The sequence below is a fragment of the Protobothrops mucrosquamatus genome, unplaced genomic scaffold (assembly GCF_001527695.2).
Source record: "Protobothrops mucrosquamatus isolate PMUCROS unplaced genomic scaffold, P.Mucros_1.0 scaffold969, whole genome shotgun sequence".
Taxonomy (NCBI): Eukaryota; Metazoa; Chordata; class Lepidosauria; order Squamata; family Viperidae; genus Protobothrops; species Protobothrops mucrosquamatus.
This window is the reverse complement of record NW_015387212.1, coordinates 68,897-89,305: the sequence shown is the minus strand read 5'-3', so window position 1 is coordinate 89,305 and position 20,409 is coordinate 68,897. Positions and strand designations below refer to the sequence as shown.

General features: G+C 39.2%; 1 protein-coding gene across 2 annotated transcripts in view; it reads left to right on the top strand.

The window, feature by feature from the left end:
* The window catches only part of ACOX1 (acyl-CoA oxidase 1), a 34,223-nt gene extending 16,901 nt beyond the window's left edge, over nucleotides 1–17,322 (top strand). For both annotated transcript variants that reach the window (XM_015819697.1, XM_015819698.1), the window contains exons 4-14: nucleotides 1,240–1,347; nucleotides 1,839–1,958; nucleotides 3,634–3,749; nucleotides 4,574–4,743; nucleotides 5,792–5,954; nucleotides 6,825–7,015; nucleotides 10,475–10,654; nucleotides 12,401–12,506; nucleotides 12,602–12,745; nucleotides 13,440–13,646; nucleotides 15,898–17,322. In XM_015819697.1, coding sequence (XP_015675183.1) covers nucleotides 1,240–1,347; nucleotides 1,839–1,958; nucleotides 3,634–3,749; nucleotides 4,574–4,743; nucleotides 5,792–5,954; nucleotides 6,825–7,015; nucleotides 10,475–10,654; nucleotides 12,401–12,506; nucleotides 12,602–12,745; nucleotides 13,440–13,646; nucleotides 15,898–15,948 — 1,556 coding nt within the window. In that variant the 3' untranslated portion in view covers nucleotides 15,949–17,322. The remainder of the gene's footprint in view (nucleotides 1–1,239; nucleotides 1,348–1,838; nucleotides 1,959–3,633; nucleotides 3,750–4,573; nucleotides 4,744–5,791; nucleotides 5,955–6,824; nucleotides 7,016–10,474; nucleotides 10,655–12,400; nucleotides 12,507–12,601; nucleotides 12,746–13,439; nucleotides 13,647–15,897) is intronic.
* The last annotated feature ends 3,087 nt before the right edge of the window (nucleotides 17,323–20,409 follow it).

The window sequence follows — 20,409 nt, the reverse complement described above, 5'->3', positions numbered from 1 at the left end:
AATTCTAAAATTTTAAATTGGGTATAATTTTATATTATTATAGTGGGTTTTAGGACAGGACAAATAATTTAATTAGTTTTTAATATTTTTAAATATTATGGTATCGCTGTTTTATTAATGTGCCTGTTCACCGCCCTGAGTCCCGCAAGGGAGAAGGGCGGTATATAAATCAAATAAATTGAATTGAATTGAAATTGAATTGAATTGAATTGAATTGAATTTACACTCAGATGCTTGGCAACTGATTCATATTTATGACGGTCACAGTGTCCCAGGGTCATGTGAAGTGACCAAAACCTGCTGCAACCACCCAGCAGATGGGGGGGGGAATAAAAACTGAACACCCCCCACCCCACCCCCACTGCAAATCCTCAACAGAAATGCTCACAACAATGAAAACCTTGGACAGGAGGAAGAGCGCCGCCAGGTGGGCAGGCAGGAGTCTTGCTCGGCTGTGGCTTGGGGGGCACTTTTTTCAGTGCCATTGTAACTTCGAAGAGTCACTAAGCAAACTGTTGTAAGTCGAGGACTACCTGTACTTTTATCACTTTTTTTCCCCTTTTTTGGGGGGAGGATCATCAAGTTTTTGACACCTTGCTAGGCGACTGGTGATACTCGAATATTGCCATATCCTAAAAGGTGGTACAATGGGTGAAAAGGTTGAAAAGCCCTGTGATAGACAACCAACATGTCTAAATCTAACTTTTGCAATAGAGCCATACTTGTACATTCAAGACAGCACATATATATATGGCTCATATTCTTACAGAAGATTGAAAAACATTACAGAAGTAAACGTCGAAAACTTTAACCTGGTTCTGAAGATTTTTGTGCAGGACCATATCTGGATTTAGAGAAAAAGCCATTTTTATCCTAGAGCTTCTTTGGAAAGGAATTATCATGGCAGTCTTTAATTTACCTTGTCAGATACCTAACATATATTTGCACATGGTGATAAATCAGCAAGACCAGAGGAGCTGCATAATTGTATAGCAATTTGACAGTATTCTTACATTAAATAAGGCAATTAGTAGAATGGCGTGCATCCACTATTTCATACGTGCCTTTCTTGTAATGTGTTTGCTATTTACCATTATGTAAATGTACATTTGCAGGCAGTTTTCTTATTTGCACTGCTCAGCTTTCCATTGCTAATGAAATTTGTTGAAATAAATCTAATTATGTACATTTGCCCGGAATTGTGCAACTGTTGAAATAAGATTTGCTACCTGCCTACAGGAACCCATCTCCGAGGACTGGAAACCACAGCCACCTATGATCCTGCTACCCAGGAATTCATCCTTAACAGTCCAACTGTGACTTCTATTAAGTGGTGGCCAGGTGGATGTAAGTGTATTATTATATGATTAAAGCTAAAGGAAGAGCTGTTTTTTTTTCCTGCAGACTTTTTAAGTGTGGAGTCAATTAACTATTGATATGTTTTGAAATATAACTTTGGCTGTGTAATATTTTTGACCATTCTATACTATGGACATATGAGAAAAAAAATTCTGGTTTCTGTTTTAGAGCTAAGCCTTACATTCAACAGAATAAAATTAACATTAGTTTTATTAGCTAATATAGTATAAATATCAGACAGAAGTAAATGTTTCCGTTTCACTAGTTCTACATATTCCTTTAGTCATTCTGCATATTCTTTATTCCTTCTATTTCATTTCAGTTTGGGAGTAAAAGGAAGTGCTTTTACATGATAAAACCTACAACAGTCTATTGTCTGTATTATTATTTTAGTGGTCAAACATGTACACAGGATGCTTCTTGGACTGTACAAATAAACTTCCATTTGCTAAGTTGTCTTTTTCCCTCCCTTCTTACAGTGGGCAAGACATCAAACTATGCCATTGTTTTGGCTCAGCTTTATACGCAAAACAAATGTCATGGGTTACATGCTTTCATTGTGCCTCTACGTCAGTTGGGAACCCATGAACCACTACCAGGTACCGTATTAAATCTGTCACTACTAGATTGCTACCCTTCCTCAACTAGAGTTGTGTGAGAGACTGGTAGGGATTCCTTGAGAGATTGTGATTTAAAGACAATGTTTTCTTTTTTAACTTTGTGCTTACAGTTGTGAGAATTTTTACACATCATGATTCAGGTGCTGGCCTTGCTGTTGTAGCCCTTGCAGATTGTGTAGGTTAGAAGTGAATAGCATTTTAATGTTTTCGTGGTTTTTGCCATTCTTATACAGAGGTTCCCTGAGATCTGAAAATTATTTCAATGTTTCCTCCTGGGTAAAAAAAAAAGGTGGACAAAGTCTGCTCAAGTGAATATCTAGCATATTAGCTGCCATATAAATGAATCACAAACTCCATATTGAAACAATATGAGATGTCCAGCTGGAAACATTTGGCACCACAAATCTTCAAGGGCTACATTGTGTTGGGAAAAACTCAATGTAAGGAAATACTTGCAGTCCTCAAGTTAGTGAGATAAAAGAAGCAGTGTTCATAAGAAAGCAAAATACACATATCGTGCTATAGTTTTTCAATTCCATATCACAGCATACCAAGGAAAATTGGTTTTTCTAGTTAAAATGATTAATTGTACATAGTAAAATGCTTTAAAAACTCTGACTTATAATTAACAGATGTTACCAAGTTAGATATACTTTTTTAAGAGAACACAAAAGTTTTCCTCAAAGCATGTTATTAGCATTACAAGAATACCGGTAGTAGTTTGTAAAGAATATGGAACTCGAAACTACCATGTTATTATTTTTAAAAGGGGGAAATGTTGCTAAACAGAATCCATTTTTACAAATAATCTTATCCATTACCCGTGTTTTCCCCAAAATAAGACCAGGTCTTGTATTAATTTTTGCTCCAAAAGACGCATTAGGTCTTATTTTGGGGGATATACGGTACTAAATGTGGCCGTCTGGCTCATGATCTTAACTGGGACTTATTTTTGGGATGTGGCTTATATTACAAGCTTCCTGAAAAATCATGCTAGGGCTTATTTTTCAGCTGGGTCTTATTTTCGGGGAAACATGATAATTAGATTTAATTTCTCATAATTCAAGTAACATTAAAATTTCCTAAATGTGTGTATTAGCCCTTTATGATAAAATAAAGTTGTAGGTCCTTTTGTATTTGATGTCAATAACTCTGAATCTCGGTGCATTATGTAGGAACCCATAGCAGACGCATCTGGATAGTATGGAAGTCTTCCTCTACATTGATGAATGGGCAAAGATTGAATACTCACTCCTAACTGAAAAATCACAGCCAAAACAACTTATTTTAATATTGCCAGAGTAAAAAGAATATTATTAAAACCTGATTTCCAATCTTAAAATTTGTGAATTTAATATCACTTTGTTTTCAAGATGGGAACAAAATAACATCAATGCTTTAGCAAAAAATGAAAGAAAATAAAACTATATCTATGTATCACTACAAATGGACATTTTTGCAACTGTGGCCTTAAAGTCTTAGTTTCAGTTCAGAGTTTTGGAATTTGCATCTTTGGTGCTCCCACCATTTAGCACTTTGGACTACTTGATGTTGGGAAAAAGGATACTTTATGAATATCCCACCCCCAATTCAGTTATGTATTAAGAATATTATTAAGAACCAGGCAAATGTCTTTGGCTTATTCTGTTTGTAGGTATCACCGTTGGTGACATTGGCCCAAAATTTGGTTATGATGAAATGGATAATGGCTACTTAAAAATGGACAACTTCCGTATCCCCCGGGAAAATATGCTAATGAAATATGCCAAGGTAAACAGTGAATCTTGTTTTGTTTTTGCTATTTATCTATGCCAGCTGTTCAGACAGCTTAAGAGAGAAACTATCCAAAGTCAAGGCTTCATATTCTCAGGAGGTAATTGATCATCTAATAGTCAAAAGCAATCCCCAAGTTTGTGTTAAAGAACCATCAGAGGTAAAATCCAGCTGTATCTCATTTGTCTGGGAGTTCTGTTGGCTCTCTCACAACCAGCTCTTGAACTCAACTTCCTGGAAGTGTGTTCAAGAGTGTTTGTTGCAGTTTGTGGTAATAGAGCAGGAAGAATCTGTGTCAAATGAAGGCAGTAAATGGGAGGGCAGGGTGACTATTAATGTCAAATAGATTCTGGCTTCCGCCCCTGTCCCCCACCTCCTACATAAGGAATGTTAATAACATGTTAACTATCTGGTCTTCCTTTTCATAAATTTACTAGCCATCTGTATTACTTAACTATCCTACTGTTGTCTATTAATTTTGTTGTCAGTGTATGTGAAACTGCTTAGATAATATGACCTAGTTAGCATGACGGTGATGTCATTGGCTTCACAACATGTGCCAAGCAAGAGACAATTAGGGAAATAGATTTATGCAAGTTTGTTAATTTTAAATTACTTACCTGTTGCTTCATGTCAGTGATGTCCAAAACATTCATTTATAACACCAATTAGTAGAAATAATTATAAAATGCTAATATTTTTGAATAGGGGCCTAACAAGATTTTTTTAGTAGATCCAGTGACATAGTACAATGTTGGTTTTTATAATCTTACAAACTTGGTGGACAAACTCTTTCCACCTTCCCTGCTTTATTTTACTAGGTTGAACCCGATGGCACATATGTGAAGCCTCTCAATGCCAAGCTGACATATGGGACCATGGTATTCATCCGTTCAATTATCGTTGGAGACGCCGCTCACAGTTTAGCCAGAGCTTGTACAATTGCCATCCGCTATAGTGCTGTGAGACATCAGTCTGAGTTAAAGCCTGGGTAAGAAGCCTGTAATAATATCCCTAAGGTCAGTTTTCGTAATGCCATAACAATTGGCAAACCTCTCTGCCACCTTGCCCAGAGCAGTTTTGCCCATGAAAAAAAATGTGTGTGTGTGACCTCTTTAAAAAGCAAAAAGTCTGACTTTCAAAACATGTTTTCTTGGGAAGTGCCATTGTCAAGAACAGTGTAGAAAAGCCCAGCAATGACCTTGGAGAAGATGTGCAGGATCCGTTAGCAAAATTTGAGCTTGAGGAAAACCAGTTAACCACAAGAAACAGACTTGTCTTGCCTTAAATCGCTTTGGTGTAATAGGGAGAAAACCCTGTCAGACCTCCAAGGGTCCTATTATATCTTCTGGGGTCTATTTCTTAACCTGACTTACCTTGAACATCTAACAAGCAGAATTTTCTGGCAAATTTTGCAAACCAATTTTAACATCCACTGTGGATTTTGTGAATCAGAAAAATAGTTACTTTGTAAAAAGAAAATCTACTAAACCCCCCCCCCCCCCATTTGTGTCATTTTGACTGCACGCAGTTGAATCAGAGCTGTCGTCAGGACTAGCCCTATATTGGCAACCATTGTTATTGGGGATCTGCCAATTTGTGATGATACAAAATGGGCCAGGAGATGGTAAACAGTTGCATGGCAACCACAGTATAAACTGTAAATCTTGAGTCAGGAATAAGATAGAATTGTCCCAGAACTGCAGTCATTTGTTCACAATTGCCATTAAATTAATGTCCTAAACTATTTCACTATTTCTATTTTTTCCCATTCCCTCCCCCTTTTGGACTTCTCTCCTGTATTTTGCTAGTTACTTAACCTCTTTTGTCTTTTGAAAAAATAAGAAGTAATTTTATTGGCCACGCATTGGACCAAGCCAAGATCACTTTTACAAGTAAATATATTTGTACTTTGAATGTATTTGTCGTCAGAATATACCCTTAGGATAGTGTAAGTCTTTGGTTTTTTTTCCTTTTCTAAGGAATTAAATCATAGCGTTATAGTGGTTTAGTTCTCTCTTTTATTTGCTTTGTTCCAGGGAACCAGAACCTCAGATTTTGGATTATCAGACCCAGCAGTACAAACTCTTTCCTCTCATAGCAACAGCATATGCTTTCCACTTTGTGGGTTCATATATGAGAGATACATATCATCGCATCACTGGGAACATCCAGGATGGAGACTTGAGTGAACTGCCAGAGGTGGGGCTCATGATCTTACAGAACACCGAATCTTGCCATTGACAACTATATGGCTTAGTTCGTTCTTTCAAGACAATGGAATAAAGATAATTCCTGGGAAGAAACAGAATCAGAAAAAAAAGAGAGAGGGGCTATGAGTATCACAGATAAATTCTTAGAAGTGATTGATAGTGTCTCAGTTTAAATCCCTTTTTCTTCCTCACCTATTTAGAACACCTTTGTGGAATGTTTTCATAATGAGAATGAATGAGATGGATAAGCTCACAACTGGGATTAGGGCCTCAAGATGATTTTTCTAACCTCACTGTTTAGACCAGCAAATGAATCATTAAAAATATGTATTGGGTTCCACTTCTGGTATGCTAGTCATTTAAGTTGTTACTATTTTTTTTACAAAAGTTTGATAATGGCACCTAAATTCTGATTTGGACTTGTTCCTGAAAATTTGCCCTGCAGCCTTTGTCCTTTGTGAGTGTTACATGCATATGTATGTACATACAAAGCTCAGTGTCATGCGTTCTGAGTTCGGCAGCTATATAAATGATTTAATAAATGTAACACTGGTGTAAATCGAAAAGTGGACATGACAGACCTTGGGATGGAATTTTTATGATTTGCACTGCTGACTTGAGGTTTGAAGATTTTAAAAATTCTAGATAGTACAGTGTGCTTTATGACTTGATAGAATGTCTCTTCTTCTTGGAGTTTTAAAATCTCTAGGAAGAATTTTGATCTTGATGATAATCTGGATTACCATTCTGAACCTCTTCTCTCTTCCATCCCCACCAAAAATTCAGGAAGATAGAATTTAGTGACAGGACAAATCTGGGAAAAAATAATTACTTTGTTCTTAATTACTTTCTTTCTCAGTTGCATGCACTGTCTGCAGGGCTCAAGGCGTTCAGTTCCTGGACTGCCAGCGCTGGCATTGAGGAATGTCGGATGGCATGTGGGGGACATGGCTACTCCCGCTGCAGTGGTTTGCCTGATATTTATGTCAACTTCACTCCTTCTTGCACTTATGAAGGAGAGAACACTGTGATGATGTTGCAAACTGCCCGGTGAGTCATACCACTTATTGTTAACTGTGTGTCTTTCTGCATGTCTTTCTATCATCTTTGTCATTTTTTTCATGTCTCTGAGTGAATGACTGAATCTCATTGAATGGTGCTTATCACCCTTCAACAGCCCTGGGTGGTATTTATTATTAATTAATCAAAGTTGTATGGCCACTTGTTTCATAAAAAGGTGTCTCTAAAATTTTTTATATTTATAATTTCAATTTCTATGATTCCCCACTAATACACTATTGGATGGTTTACAAATCTTACAACAACAATATAAACAATGTTCAGAGTTTGGGAAGAATACTGTTCCAGAGACCAGGTGCAATGACACAAACACATCTGGCATCTACAGTAGTGGCCAAAATTGTGGAAAACTTTTGGGAAAAGTGTACAGAAGAAATGCCTCCTTTGGTTACGTTTCCACCAATTTTTCTTCTAATTTCTTTATAACTGTAGCCTTGTTCACTTAATAATGCTATTTTACATCACTTTCTGGGCAACCAGTCAACTCTTTGCACCATTACTTTAATTTTATTACGTTTTACAAGCTCACTAAATGAAAAGAAAAAAAAATCCAACCAACTTGATAGTGATCACATAACACACTGACAAATGTCCTCCTCTCAGCTTCAATACATGACATCAATAACTGAATCCTACTGTGATCTGATTGACTCATTGCCAAAACAAGATGACATCTGATTGGCTCTCTAAACACTCATGCTCATTGGCTACAATCAGATGAAGGAAAGCTACCTGATATCAACCTAAGCAAGTTATGCTTCCTTTTTCTGGTTATTTGGCTATAACTTTTCATAGAATACAGTACAGATAATTGAACAACCTATGTTGCATTACATTCTTGATTAAATTATCTTTCCATTAATATATAATTTTATGGTATTACTTCAAAAAAAGTGGTGTTATTAGCCATCAAACCTCAAAAATACACTTTTCCCAAAAGGTTTCCACAATTTTGGCCACTACTGTAAATATGAACAACATATTAAGACAACATAAGAATAAATTCCATAAGAGATAACTCCATAAATTCAATGTTTTAAAATCTTGAAACTCAAGCAGTAAAGTAAAACAAAGTATCTCCACCTACACCAGATGGAGTCAGGTGGATGAGTCTGTCTAGAACAGACATGTCAAACACGAGGTCCACGGGCCACATCTGGCCCACGATTGGCTGATATTTGGCCCCCGGGGATGCCCCAGAGATGGCGAGGGACTGGCCCCTGCCACCCTGGCCCCCACCCCGCCTAGACTGGGGGATCCCAAGGCGTACACATAGGTGGTGAGTGCAAGGGGGCCGACGGCATCCGGCAGCAGGGTCTGCATAGCCCGCTGTGAATACTGGACCAGCACTCCAGCAGCAGTGCTGCAGTAGCACCAGCAGCACACAGAGTCGGGGGCATGTGATGCGGACCACCGGACATGCCTACTCTATCCCATCTTTTTGTTTGGAGAGCAGGTTGCCACCGGTCATCTCCTCAGCCCCCTTGAGGGTCTTGCCCTTGGCCTGCGGGTGGAGCACATTCCCCTCACGCACCTCAGTACCTGCCATGGCCACTAGCTGCTCACATAGGTCCATTAGCCCACCACCCAGAGCTTTAGGCCCACCCAGCATGAAAGAGGCAAAGTGGTCGGCTAGGAAGCCCTGAGTAGAGGTGGTAGAGCATGCCCAAGGCCAGCAGGCAAAAGGCCACCCCGAGTGGGGAAAGCTGGATCCCCATTGGTGCCATGGCCGCCCAGGCCCAGCACAGATGGGGAGGCACGCCATCCAGCTGTGACTGGGCGGCCATGGTGCTGATGGGGATACAGCTTTCTCTGCTCAGAGTGGCCTTTTGCTTGCTGGGCATGCTCTACCACCTCTACTTGGAGCTTCCTAGCTGGCTGCTTCATCTTCTTTGTGCTGGGCAGGCCTGCTGCTCTGGGCAGCAGAGGCAGACTAATGGACCTTCACAAGCTGGTGGCGGCAGCCCAAGGCAGGGCCAAGGTGCATCGGGTGAGCAAGGGGAACAGGCTCCATGCACGGGCCAAGGGCAAGATCTGCGAGGGGGCCAAGGAGATGACCATCAATGACCTGCTCTCCAATCACAAGCAAAAACAGATGGGACAGAATAGGTGCATCTGGCGGTCTGCATCACGTGCCTCCCCTCTCCCCTACTCCGCCTGCTGCTGGAGGGCTGTCTTGGTATTTGCAGTGGGCTGCTGAGCCCCAGAGTGTGTCGATCAAGGGGCCAGCAGGCTGTGGCTGCTGACGGACACTGTCGGCCTCCATGCGCTCACTGGCCTCTGTGTGGGGGGGCCGATGGTGTCAGGCAGCAAGAAGGAAGAAACATAATAACTTGAACCTCTGCTGAAGATACTATTTTAATAGCCCAAAATGCAAAGGATATGCAAGGTCTACTAATAAAAAGTCAAAGAAAATGGTGAAAAAAAGAGGACTACAATTATATGAAAGAAGACCAAACTAATGACAACAGGTAGAACAACCATTCTTAGAATGATAATCAAGGTATCAAAATGGTACATACAGTAGCTTCTGTCTTTTAGGGTCAAACATCACAACAGTAAAGGAACAAGCAATCAAGAAGTATGCCCCAGATTAGCACATAGTAGAGCAGTCATTAAAGGTTTGGAAAAGATATTCAGATGCATGTCTATTTCTACAAAGTCAGAATTGTGCAAGCATGGGTATTCCCTGTGACACCCTACGGAAGTGAAAGTTGGACTTTTGCTTGAAGCAGGTTAGGAAAATGTTGAAGTTTTTAAACGTTGGTGTTGGAGAAGATTCTTGAGAACACCATGGACAGCCAAGAAAATAAACAAGTGGATCATGAGCAAATCAACCCAGAGTTCTCATCTGAGAAACAAATTATCAGGCTCAAATTACCCTATTTCAGATATATTATGTGAAGATCCAGTTCTCTAGAGTAGGCTCTAATTCTAGGTGGAAGATGGAAAAAAAGAGAAGAGTGTGACCAGCAGCAAAGCAGATGGGCTCGGTTATAGTAGCAATGCATGCATTATTGGAAGATCCGAAAGGAGGGGGTTGGGACATAATGTCATGGGGGAAAAAATATGTGGTCAGTAAAAATCGACACAGATTTGATGGCACATAAATCAATCAATGTGTGAAATATTCTGGTTAAGTGAAGCTTTTGACCCTATCTGTGTTTTATAGTCTGAACCAGGGGTAGGCAACCTTGGCTCTTTTATGACTCGTGGAATTCAACTCCCAGAATTCCTGAGCCAGCCATGCTGGCTCAGGAATTCTGGGAGTTGAAGTCCACGAGTCATAAAAGAGCCAAGGTTGCCTATCCCTGGTCTAAACTGATTTTATCCCATATGTGTTTTTTGAAATTATAGTGCAGCTGATGATAAAAATTATAAGGTAACTTACTGCCTTATGACATGAAATCATTTTGTTTTGCATTTTAGATTCCTTCTCAAAAGTTATACCCAAGTTAGTTCTGGACAACTAGTTAGTGGCATCATGTCTTACCTGAATGACCTATCAGGACAGCATATTCAGCCCCAGCATGTGGCTGCTAGACCCACGACTCTGCATATCAACAATCCTTCCAGTTTCGTGGAGGCATATAAACTGAGAGCTTCAAGGTCAGTCAATATAAAAGGTTATAAAAATTTCTCAGCATCATTTCAGACTGCTCATCTTGCCTAATTTTTATTAACCAAACCGCTCCCTTGGCTACTTCCGTTCTAACAATTTCACATCCAGCTTGATTTGATCTGGATGGGATTTGGCAGTTGCCGCTAACATGGTCTTACATCAGGGGTAGTCAACCTTGGCTCTTTTATGACTCGTGGACTTCAACTCCCAGAATTCCTGAGCCAGCTGGGCTGGCTCGGGAATTCTGGGAGTTGAATTCCATGAGTCATAAAAGAGCCAAGGTTGACTACCCCTGTCTTACATGGTTCAAATAATGGACCCGGCTCTAACTGACGAATGTGAGATACTAATTGACAACTACCAGAAATATGTATCGGGGTGTAGCAATTGTATGTTGCTAGGGCAGAACCTGCCAGAACATTGCAGGTTTGAGAGGAGGACAAGGTAGAAGGCAGTCATAAATATTAATGAAGTGCCAGACTGCTCAGTAATTAATCTTTCATGGAACGGTTTGAAATGGACCCCATAGTAGACGGAACCCTGTTAAGAAAGATTTGATTAGAAGAGCATGATTTGGAAGATCAGTTATTTCAAAAATTGATCAAGGGATAGTACCCCTGAAAATCTTTTTAAAAACACTACTACTGACCCAGAAAATAAGAGTCAAATCCCTTTTTCATAGTCTTCTTTAAAAAAAGGGGGGGAGGCAGTGCTGCCTAATAGATTCCAGCATTCCTGCTTGTGTTTCAGAGCAATGGGACTAAGACTACTCGTGTACAGTTATATCCTGGGATCACTTTTGACCAAGGTCAAATGCAATGGCTTCCCTACTGTCAACTAATATGTAGCTGAACTTGCAAAGGGGGAAGGTATTATTATGTTCAATCAAGTTGTAACACATATTAATACTATATCACCCTTTGACTTTGGATTTTGCTGATTAGATAAGTTTGTTATAGAAATGGCTTGTTCATATTAAGTATGTAAAAGTAAAATGTTGAGGCTGTAATGTTACTGTTTTATTCTACTGTGGTATAGAGTCAGAAGTCAATGCATTTCTTTTTTCCTCTTTATCTTAACACTTCTTTCTCTTCCCTTTTGCCTCCTCCATTTTCCCAGTATTTTCATTTTCCTTTGTATTTTATAGCTTGATAAGCTTAATAAAATTATTAATAACAACAGCATATCACCCTTAATTCTCGGTCTATGACTAATAGAAGGAATAAAAACCTTTTCATGCAATGATGTTCCAAATGTTGTTATTACTATTAAAATAGGACACATTGGAGAGCAGCAAATAAAATAAATGGGAAAGTAAATCAGAACAGCTGTCACTGTTACTATTACTAACACTTCAAAAGCCTTGGTTTCATTCATTATGATCAGCTGACAGCAATATTAAAAGTAGTATTTAGGTCATAAGAATGAGACTGTCTTCCATTTAATGATGTTTGAAAATATGGGGCAAAATCTACATCTACATTGACCGCTTTGTGAGAGAATGGAAATTATTATTGTTCATCTTAAAGAGTAGGAATAAAGGCCAAAGTTCACTAGGAGTAAAAGCTGAATTGAGTTTAGATTTTAAATCTTCGGCTTTGTCAACCATCAGAAATTTGAGGCTATGGCTATTTATCACTGCCATATCAATTTTCAGATGTTACTACCTGAGTGTTATTTATGGCCTCAATTCCAAGTATAATAAGCTCTGCTCCTGTTTTTCTACAATACAGGATGGTTGAGTTTGCAGCAAATAATTTACAGGCTGAACTGACCCGTTGGAAAAGCAAAGAAGATGCGTGGAATCGGACTTCGATTGATCTAGTACGAGCATCTGAGGTCAGTGGCACCTTAGAATATGGTAGATACTCTTGAATTGTTGTTGGATTTTACGACACTTGAACTCACTTCAATCTGTCATCTAACTTTTTCAGGCACACTGTCATTATGTGGTGGTCAAACTGTTTACAGAGAAGCTGTCAGAAATTGGTGACCCAGATGTCCATGCTGTCCTTAACAATTTGTGTTTACTGTATGCTCTGTGTGGGATTATAAAGAACTCTGGAGACTTTCTACAGGTGGGTAAATAATTTCTACTTTGAGCTGAATGGTTCTGTTAGACAGAGAATCTAGTTGAGATGTGAATTAATCAGACCTGGAGGGAAAAAGTGAGAAATCTTGTGATGGTATAATTTGACAACAAAGATAAAGTTAGATTAGCATGGATAAAACAAAGACACCCTAAGTTGGGCTTGGAGTATATTTTTGCCATACAAAGCAGGCATTTATGGAATGTAAATAAACATGTAGGCAGTATTTTGCCCTTTGGGAATTGCAGTGTCTAAGTTGAAAATATTGTGCTGAAATGACATTTTCAGCCCTCCAAAATTAAATGAAAATGATATAAAAACTGTAAATGGTTGAATTCTTACCATTTCTTACCAAAGCTCGCAGGGTAACTGCTAAACATTTCACAGTGATATCACTGATGCTTTTCTAAATCTGGATCTTCTTAAAATTGGGAGCAGGAAGGTATTTTATGTGAGATCATACTAAAGTTTAGTAGATGAACGTTAACCACGATAATAGTAATTTTATTCTTAAGAAAAGCAATACCATTTTTAAATACCCATTTGCAATCTTAATTGTTCATCTAGAATTAAAGTTCAGGTCAGATTTGTTTACTGGAAATAATCAGCTTTTGTATTAATTCTCCCTAAACACTTAGAGATGTAGAACTCTGACTGTTCTGAACTTTTCTTTTTGCTTCAGGGAGGCATTTTGACGGAGGCCCAGCTAATTCAAGTGAACATGCGCATAAAAGAACTCTTGGCTCTTATCCGTCCTAATGCAGTAGCTCTGGTGGATTCCTTTGATTTTTCTGATTCTATGCTTGGATCTGTGCTTGGCCGATATGATGGTAACGTATATGAAAATATGTTTGAATGGTCAAAGAAGTCACCACTAAATAAAACACAGGTAAGTAATTGCTTTTGTCAATCAGATACTAAAGGCTCATAAGACATACAGCAAGTTTTCAATCTATGATCATTCTGTCAGCTATAGTCTGAGATTATAAAGGTGCTGAATGAATAGTGGTGATGGCTGGTCCTCAAAGTTCCAGCCATCCAAGAACCCCCTCGGCAGCCAGCTCGCACTTACGACCAGTTGCAGTATCCCGTGATCACATGATCGCCATTTTCAACCTTCCCTGCCATCTTCCTCAGAAAGTCAATGGGGAAGCTGGCAGGGAAGCTTGCAAATCACTGGGGTAAGTCTTCCCACTCATATATTCTCCTTCAACATCTCTGCCTCCACACCGGCCATTCCCACACACCTGCCTTAAGCCTCACCGCCTCTTCCCTGACACTCATGCACTTTCTGCATTCTCTCCAAACCTTCCCCCATTTCCCTCGCACCCTCCTCAACCCAGCAGCATCCACTTACCTGCCTGCCAGGCTTCGTGTAAGCCAGGGCTTTTCAACCAGTGGTACGGGTACCACCTGTGGTACATTGGCACCTGGCAGGTGGTACGCGACCATCCTAGAAAAGTGATAGTGGGGGAGGGGAATGAGCTGAACCGGTGGCAGTACCTCACAAGCCTGAGTGAGAGATGGCTGGAGCTGCAGGGCTGTCAGGGCTCAGTGGAAGCGCCAGGATCAGTGCCAGGCTCCACCTGGAGCTCGGCGCTGATCCTGGTGCTTCTGTTGAGCCCTGAAGAAGCACCAATCAGCTGGAAAGCAGCACTGATCCTGGCACTTCTGCTGAGCCCAGAAGAAGCGCCGATCAGCTGGAATTTTGCAGCATCTCCAGGGTCTTGTGATTTACATTCAGATGCTTGGCAGCTGATTCATATTTATGACGGTCACAGTGTCACAGGATCATGTGAAGTGATCAAAACCTACTGCAACCACCCAGCAGATGGGGGGGAATAAAAACCAAATAGCCCCCCACCCCACCCCCGCTGCCAATCCTCAACAGAAATGCTCACAATGAAAACCTCGGACAGGAGGAAGAGCGCCACCGGGCCGGCAGGCAGGTGTCTTGCTCAGCTGTGGCTTGGCGGGCACCTTTTTCAGTGCCATTGTAACTTCGAACAGTCACTAAGCGAACTGTTGTAAGTCGAGGACTACCTGTACTTTATCACTTTTTTCCTTTTTTGGGGGGGGTCATCATGTTTTTGACACCTTGCTAGGCGACTCGTGGTACTAGGATGTTGCCATATCCTAAAAGTGGTACAATGGGTGAAAAGGTTGAAAAGCCCTGGTGTAAGCCACCTGGGACTTGCAACTTCTTGCTGGTTTCCCCACTGACTTAGCTGTGGGAAGCCAGCAGGAAGTTGCCTTGCCTAACAACCATGAAATTCAGTTAACCATAATAACAGGACTACAGGAATTTGCCATCACTAAACAGTGTCATTGTATTTTAATGTAATGTATTTTACAACCGCATTGCTTAATGCCAGAAATTCCAGTCTCAATAGCTGTTTTTGTAAGTCAAGGATTACCTGTAGCAATAAAAAGCGATTATTAGCTAATATTTTTAAAAATGCATAAATTTAAAAATCAGTTCACCAATATGTATAGTTTATGAACCTGCAGATGTATAGAAATGATCATCTGCAGATTCATAAACTATTGTTTTATGAAGTTACGGAAATATATTATGATTCTGTGCTCTTTCCTTAGGAGGAATTCCTGTTGTAACTTATTTAGCTCTAATGGGGAACTAGTTTACAGAAGCCAGGATTGCTATATTGAAAATGATGGCAAAGAGAATATGTGGTTATACTGATCTACAACTTCATAAACTGATCATCCAACAATATCAATAAAAAATGCTATATGGTTTTTTGCTAATGATAAAAACAGTTCATTTTATGTAATTCTTGAATACTTGTATAATTTTTCCTGGTTATGGGATACTTAATAGCAACTAAAGCTATCTGAATAAGGAAGCTACTATGCTACTATAATCTATTATTACTATAATCTACTTTTTCTGCCAAAATATTAGAGAATGCTGGACTTTTTTCTTTCTATTAGTAGAAATTGATTTGATGCTATTATTTTCACTATATATGGTGTTATGCTTAATGGCAATTGTACATGTATAGCTGAACTCACTAAAGTAGCAGTCCAGTGTGCAATTGGGAAATACATTGTTCTAGTAAGAAGTGAGGTATGATTTGTCTTTAAAATTAATGCCCCCTCTTATTTTTTCCCTCTAGGTCCATGAATCTTTCCACAAACACCTGAAGCCATTGCAAGCTAAACTGTGATAACATTTGTTTGGTTTTGAATATATTTTAGTTTCTTGAAATAACATAATTTGCCCTGTGAACATCTGAAGCGCTTGGCAAATCCAAATAGCCATAGGATAGTAATTGTAGACTTCTCACTTTTTTTAAAAAAAACACACAATTAAATATTGAATGAATTAGAGCAAGGAAACAAAATGCAATTTTAATTATGTTCAGAAACTATCCTTTTTAATGAACCAGAAAAGCTTTATAGATTGGCGTAAAAGGATCAGTCTGTGAGCCTTTTAAGCATCTGCAGAAGCTGTATTATCTGTAGCAGGTTTTTCACTACTAAGTAGTTCTAGAAGGCAGTTATTGAGTAGAAGCAACATCTCTGGAAGCTCCTTTGAAAATGGTCTTGCACATTTTTAAGCATTAATGCCATCTTAAGAGGTGGTGGTTGTCAAAGCCGACCTGCACTTAATCTATTGCTGTAAGATTTTCACAGCCTTGTCAGGAATTGGGCTTCAGGGACCTTGCACAAACATTATATGTATATACCTGTTTGGTGTTCCAGGAATGGATGATTACCTTATGGGTGCAATCTGTGTCATTCTTAATGTTTGTGTACCATTTCACTTTCTGCATTCCAAATGGCATGCACATGCTCTATATTACATTTCCCATAAAATTGTCTATAGCACACAGGCAAGATCTCTCTTAAGGCAGAAAATTGAATGGGAAAATGTCAGGAGTCCCATTCCATAGCAATATTGTCATTTGCAAAGTCGCTGGGAAGGGAAAATCTTTGTTCCACACAAACTGAAAAGTATATTTAAGATTCCTATGCCTGGTTTTGCTCATAGGCTTTTTTTCCTGAAACACTTAATTTTTTTAAATGGTGGAACTTGGATTTTTGCCCCATATAATCATAGACAAGACAAGAGTCCAAACTGGTGGGCCCATCAGCCTACACTCTGGCTCTTAGAAGGCTACAGAGAACAGGTTACCACATTAAAGGATCTCAGCTCTAGATTACTGTTAGCAGGCTAACATTTTAACATTGTGTAGAATTTTATTGTGTGAAATTACCATGACAAAATTGCAGCAGATAGGATGGATTCAGCTTCAGTAACAAATCAAGACTTGGATCACAAACCAAGGAATTTCATAACATTGGAGAGTTGATTTCTTAGATATGTATCCCTGTTCAAGAGCTAAATGTGCTTTTATACTGCAAATGTTGAGCAAGAAAAATATTACATATTACAACTGAAACAAAAACTGTTTATAATTTTAATGTGCTAACTATTGATACATCTAATATAGCTGTACTTAATATACTGGATTTCTGTGTACAATACTGACTGGAAATGAAAAACTGCAATAAAAGACTATTTGACATCTTGTGAAGAATATGTGGTGTATTTAATAAACTAATTTTCAAATAGTAAAACATACTTTTCCGAGTGTTCGCTAAGCCATCTGCTCCTTCCTATTAATAGTTTTTGATGTGTAATTTTCATTAAGCTAAAGATCACAGGAAAAATGGCTTGTCAGAAACAAGCCTGCAAAGAGGGCAGGCCAAACTGAGGACATGATAAAAATTTCATTTTAAGTGGAGGGTTTTTCCCTGGAGCTGAATGAGGTCCTATGGAAGTTGCAAGAGATAACACTGTGAGGCTTTCTATTTTGGGAAGAAAAGGATAAGAGGATGAAGCAAAGGATGTTGGGTACAGATATTCTACATTTAGGCAAGAAAAACCAAATGTACAAGTATAGTATAGGGGGTACCTTGCTCAATAGTAGTAACTGTGAGAGGGACCTCGGAGTCCTAGTGGACAATCATTTAAATGAGCCAGCAGTGTGCTACAGCTGCCAAAAAGGCCAACACAGTGCTGGGCTGCATTAACGGGTAGAATCAAGATCACGTGAAGTATTAATACTTTACAATGTCTTGGTAAGGCCGTACTTGGAATACTGCATCCAGTTTTGGTCACCACGATGTAAAAAAGATGTTGAGACTCTAGAAAGAGTACAGAGAAGAGCAACAAAGATGATTAGGGGACTGGAGGCTAAAGCATATAAGGAAAGGCTGCTGGAATTGGGTATGTCTAGTTTAATGAAGAGAAGGACGAGGGGGGACATGATAGCAGTGTTCCAATATCTNCCCTCTTATTTTTTCCCTCTAGGTCCATGAATCTTTCCACAAACACCTGAAGCCATTGCAAGCTAAACTGTGATAACATTTGTTTGGTTTTGAATATATTTTAGTTTCTTGAAATAACATAATTTGCCCTGTGAACATCTGAAGCGCTTGGCAAATCCAAATAGCCATAGGATAGTAATTGTAGACTTCTCACTTTTTTAAAAAAAACAAACACAATTAAATATTGAATGAATTAGAGCAAGGAAACAAAATGCAATTTTAATTATGTTCAGAAACTATCCTTTTTAATGAACCAGAAAAGCTTTATAGATTGGTGTAAAAGGATCAGTCTGTGAGCCTTTTAAGCATCTGCAGAAGCTGTATTATCTGTAGCAGGTTTTTCACTACTAAGTAGTTCTAGAAGGCAGTTATTGAGTAGAAGCAACATCTCTGGAAGCTCCTTTGAAAATGGTCTTGCACATTTTTAAGCATTAATGCCATCTTAAGAGGTGGTGGTTGTCAAAGCCCACCTGCACTTAATCTATTGCTGTAAGATTTTCACAGCCTTGTCAGGAATTGGGCTTCAGGGACCTTGCACAAACATTATATGTATATACCTGTTTGGTGTTCCAGGAATGGATGATTACCTTATGGGTGCAATCTGTGTCATTCTTAATGTTTGTGTACCATTTCACTTTCTGCATTCCAAATGGCATGCACATGCTCTATATTACATTTCCCATAAAATTGTCTATAGCACACAGGCAAGATCTCTCTCAAGGCAGAAAATTGAATGGGAAAATGTCAGGAGTCCCATTCCATAGCAATATTGTCATTTGCAAAGTCGCTGGGAAGGGAAAATCTTTGTTCCACACAAACTGAAAAGTATATTTTAAGATTCCTATGCCTGGTTTTGCTCATAGGCTTTTTTTCCTGAAACACTTAATTTTTTTAAATGGTGGAACATGGATTTTTGCCCCATATAATCATAGACGAGAGTCCAAACTGGTGGGCCCATCAGCCTACAGTCTGGCTCTTAGAAGGCTACAGAGAACAGGTTACCACATTAAAGGATCTCAGCTCTAGATTACTGTTAGCAGGCTAACATTTTAACATTGTGTAGAATTTTATTGTGTGAAATTACCATGACAAAATTGCAGCAGATAGGATGGATTCAGCTTCAGTAACAAATCAAGACTTGGATCACAAACCAAGGAATTTCATAACATTGGAGAGTTGATTTCTTAGATATGTATCCCTGCTCAAGAGCTAAATGTGCTCTTATACTGCAAATGTTGAGCAAGAAAAATATTACATATTACAACTGAAACAAAAACTGTTTATAATTTTAATGTGCTAACTATCGATACATCTAATATAGCTGTACTTAATATACTGGATTTCTGTGTACAATACTGACTGGAAATGAAAAACTGCAATAAAAGACTATTTGACATCTTGTGAAGAATATGTGGTGTATTTTTAATAAACTAATTTTCAAATAGTAAAACATACTTTTCCGAGTGTTCGCTAAGCCATCTGCTCCTTCCTACTAATAGTTTTTGATGTGTAATTTTCATTAAGCTAAAGATCACAGGAAAAATGGTTTGTCAGAAACAAGCCTGCAAAGAGGGCAGGCCAAACTGAGGACATGATAAAAATTTAATTTTAAGTGGAGGGTTTTTCCCTGGAGCTGAATGAGGTCCTATGGAAGTTGCAAGAGATAACAGTATGAGGCTTTCTATTTTGGGAAGAAAAGGATAAGAGGATGAAGCAAAGGATTTTGGGTACAGATATGGTATTCACAGAAGGCGAGATGGCAGTGTCGCCACCAGCTTCACTTAGCGCAGTGTTTCTCAACCTTGACAATTTTAAGGCATGTGGACTTCAACTCCCAGAATTCCACAGCCAGCAATGCTGGCTGTGGAATTCTGGGAGTTGAAGTCCACATGCCTTAAAATTGTCAAGGTTGAGAAACACTGATTAGCGCTACGGAAATTCAGCAACTGGGCAATATTAGAAGCTGTAAGAAAGAAAATTGTGGTTCTGTTTCTCTTAGCTTTCTTTTTGAAGGGGTTAATGGCATTTGGAATAATTTGCAAAAATTGCCTGTGCGAAGGGCCAGGATGTAAGAAAGGCCAGCGTCTAACTGGCCGTCGCCGTCATCCTCCGCCTCTCCTTGGGGGGGGGGGGGGGAAGGCGCAGAGGCATGTAGTTTTTGTCCTGGATCAATCCTCACGGGCCCTTCTGAAAGCCGATCCTGCTCCCATCAATTAAGTATAATAGCCATTTAGCAACACGTCGCCGGTAGACGGTGAGAAGGATGAAACCGCACACGGTTCGGCTCTTGC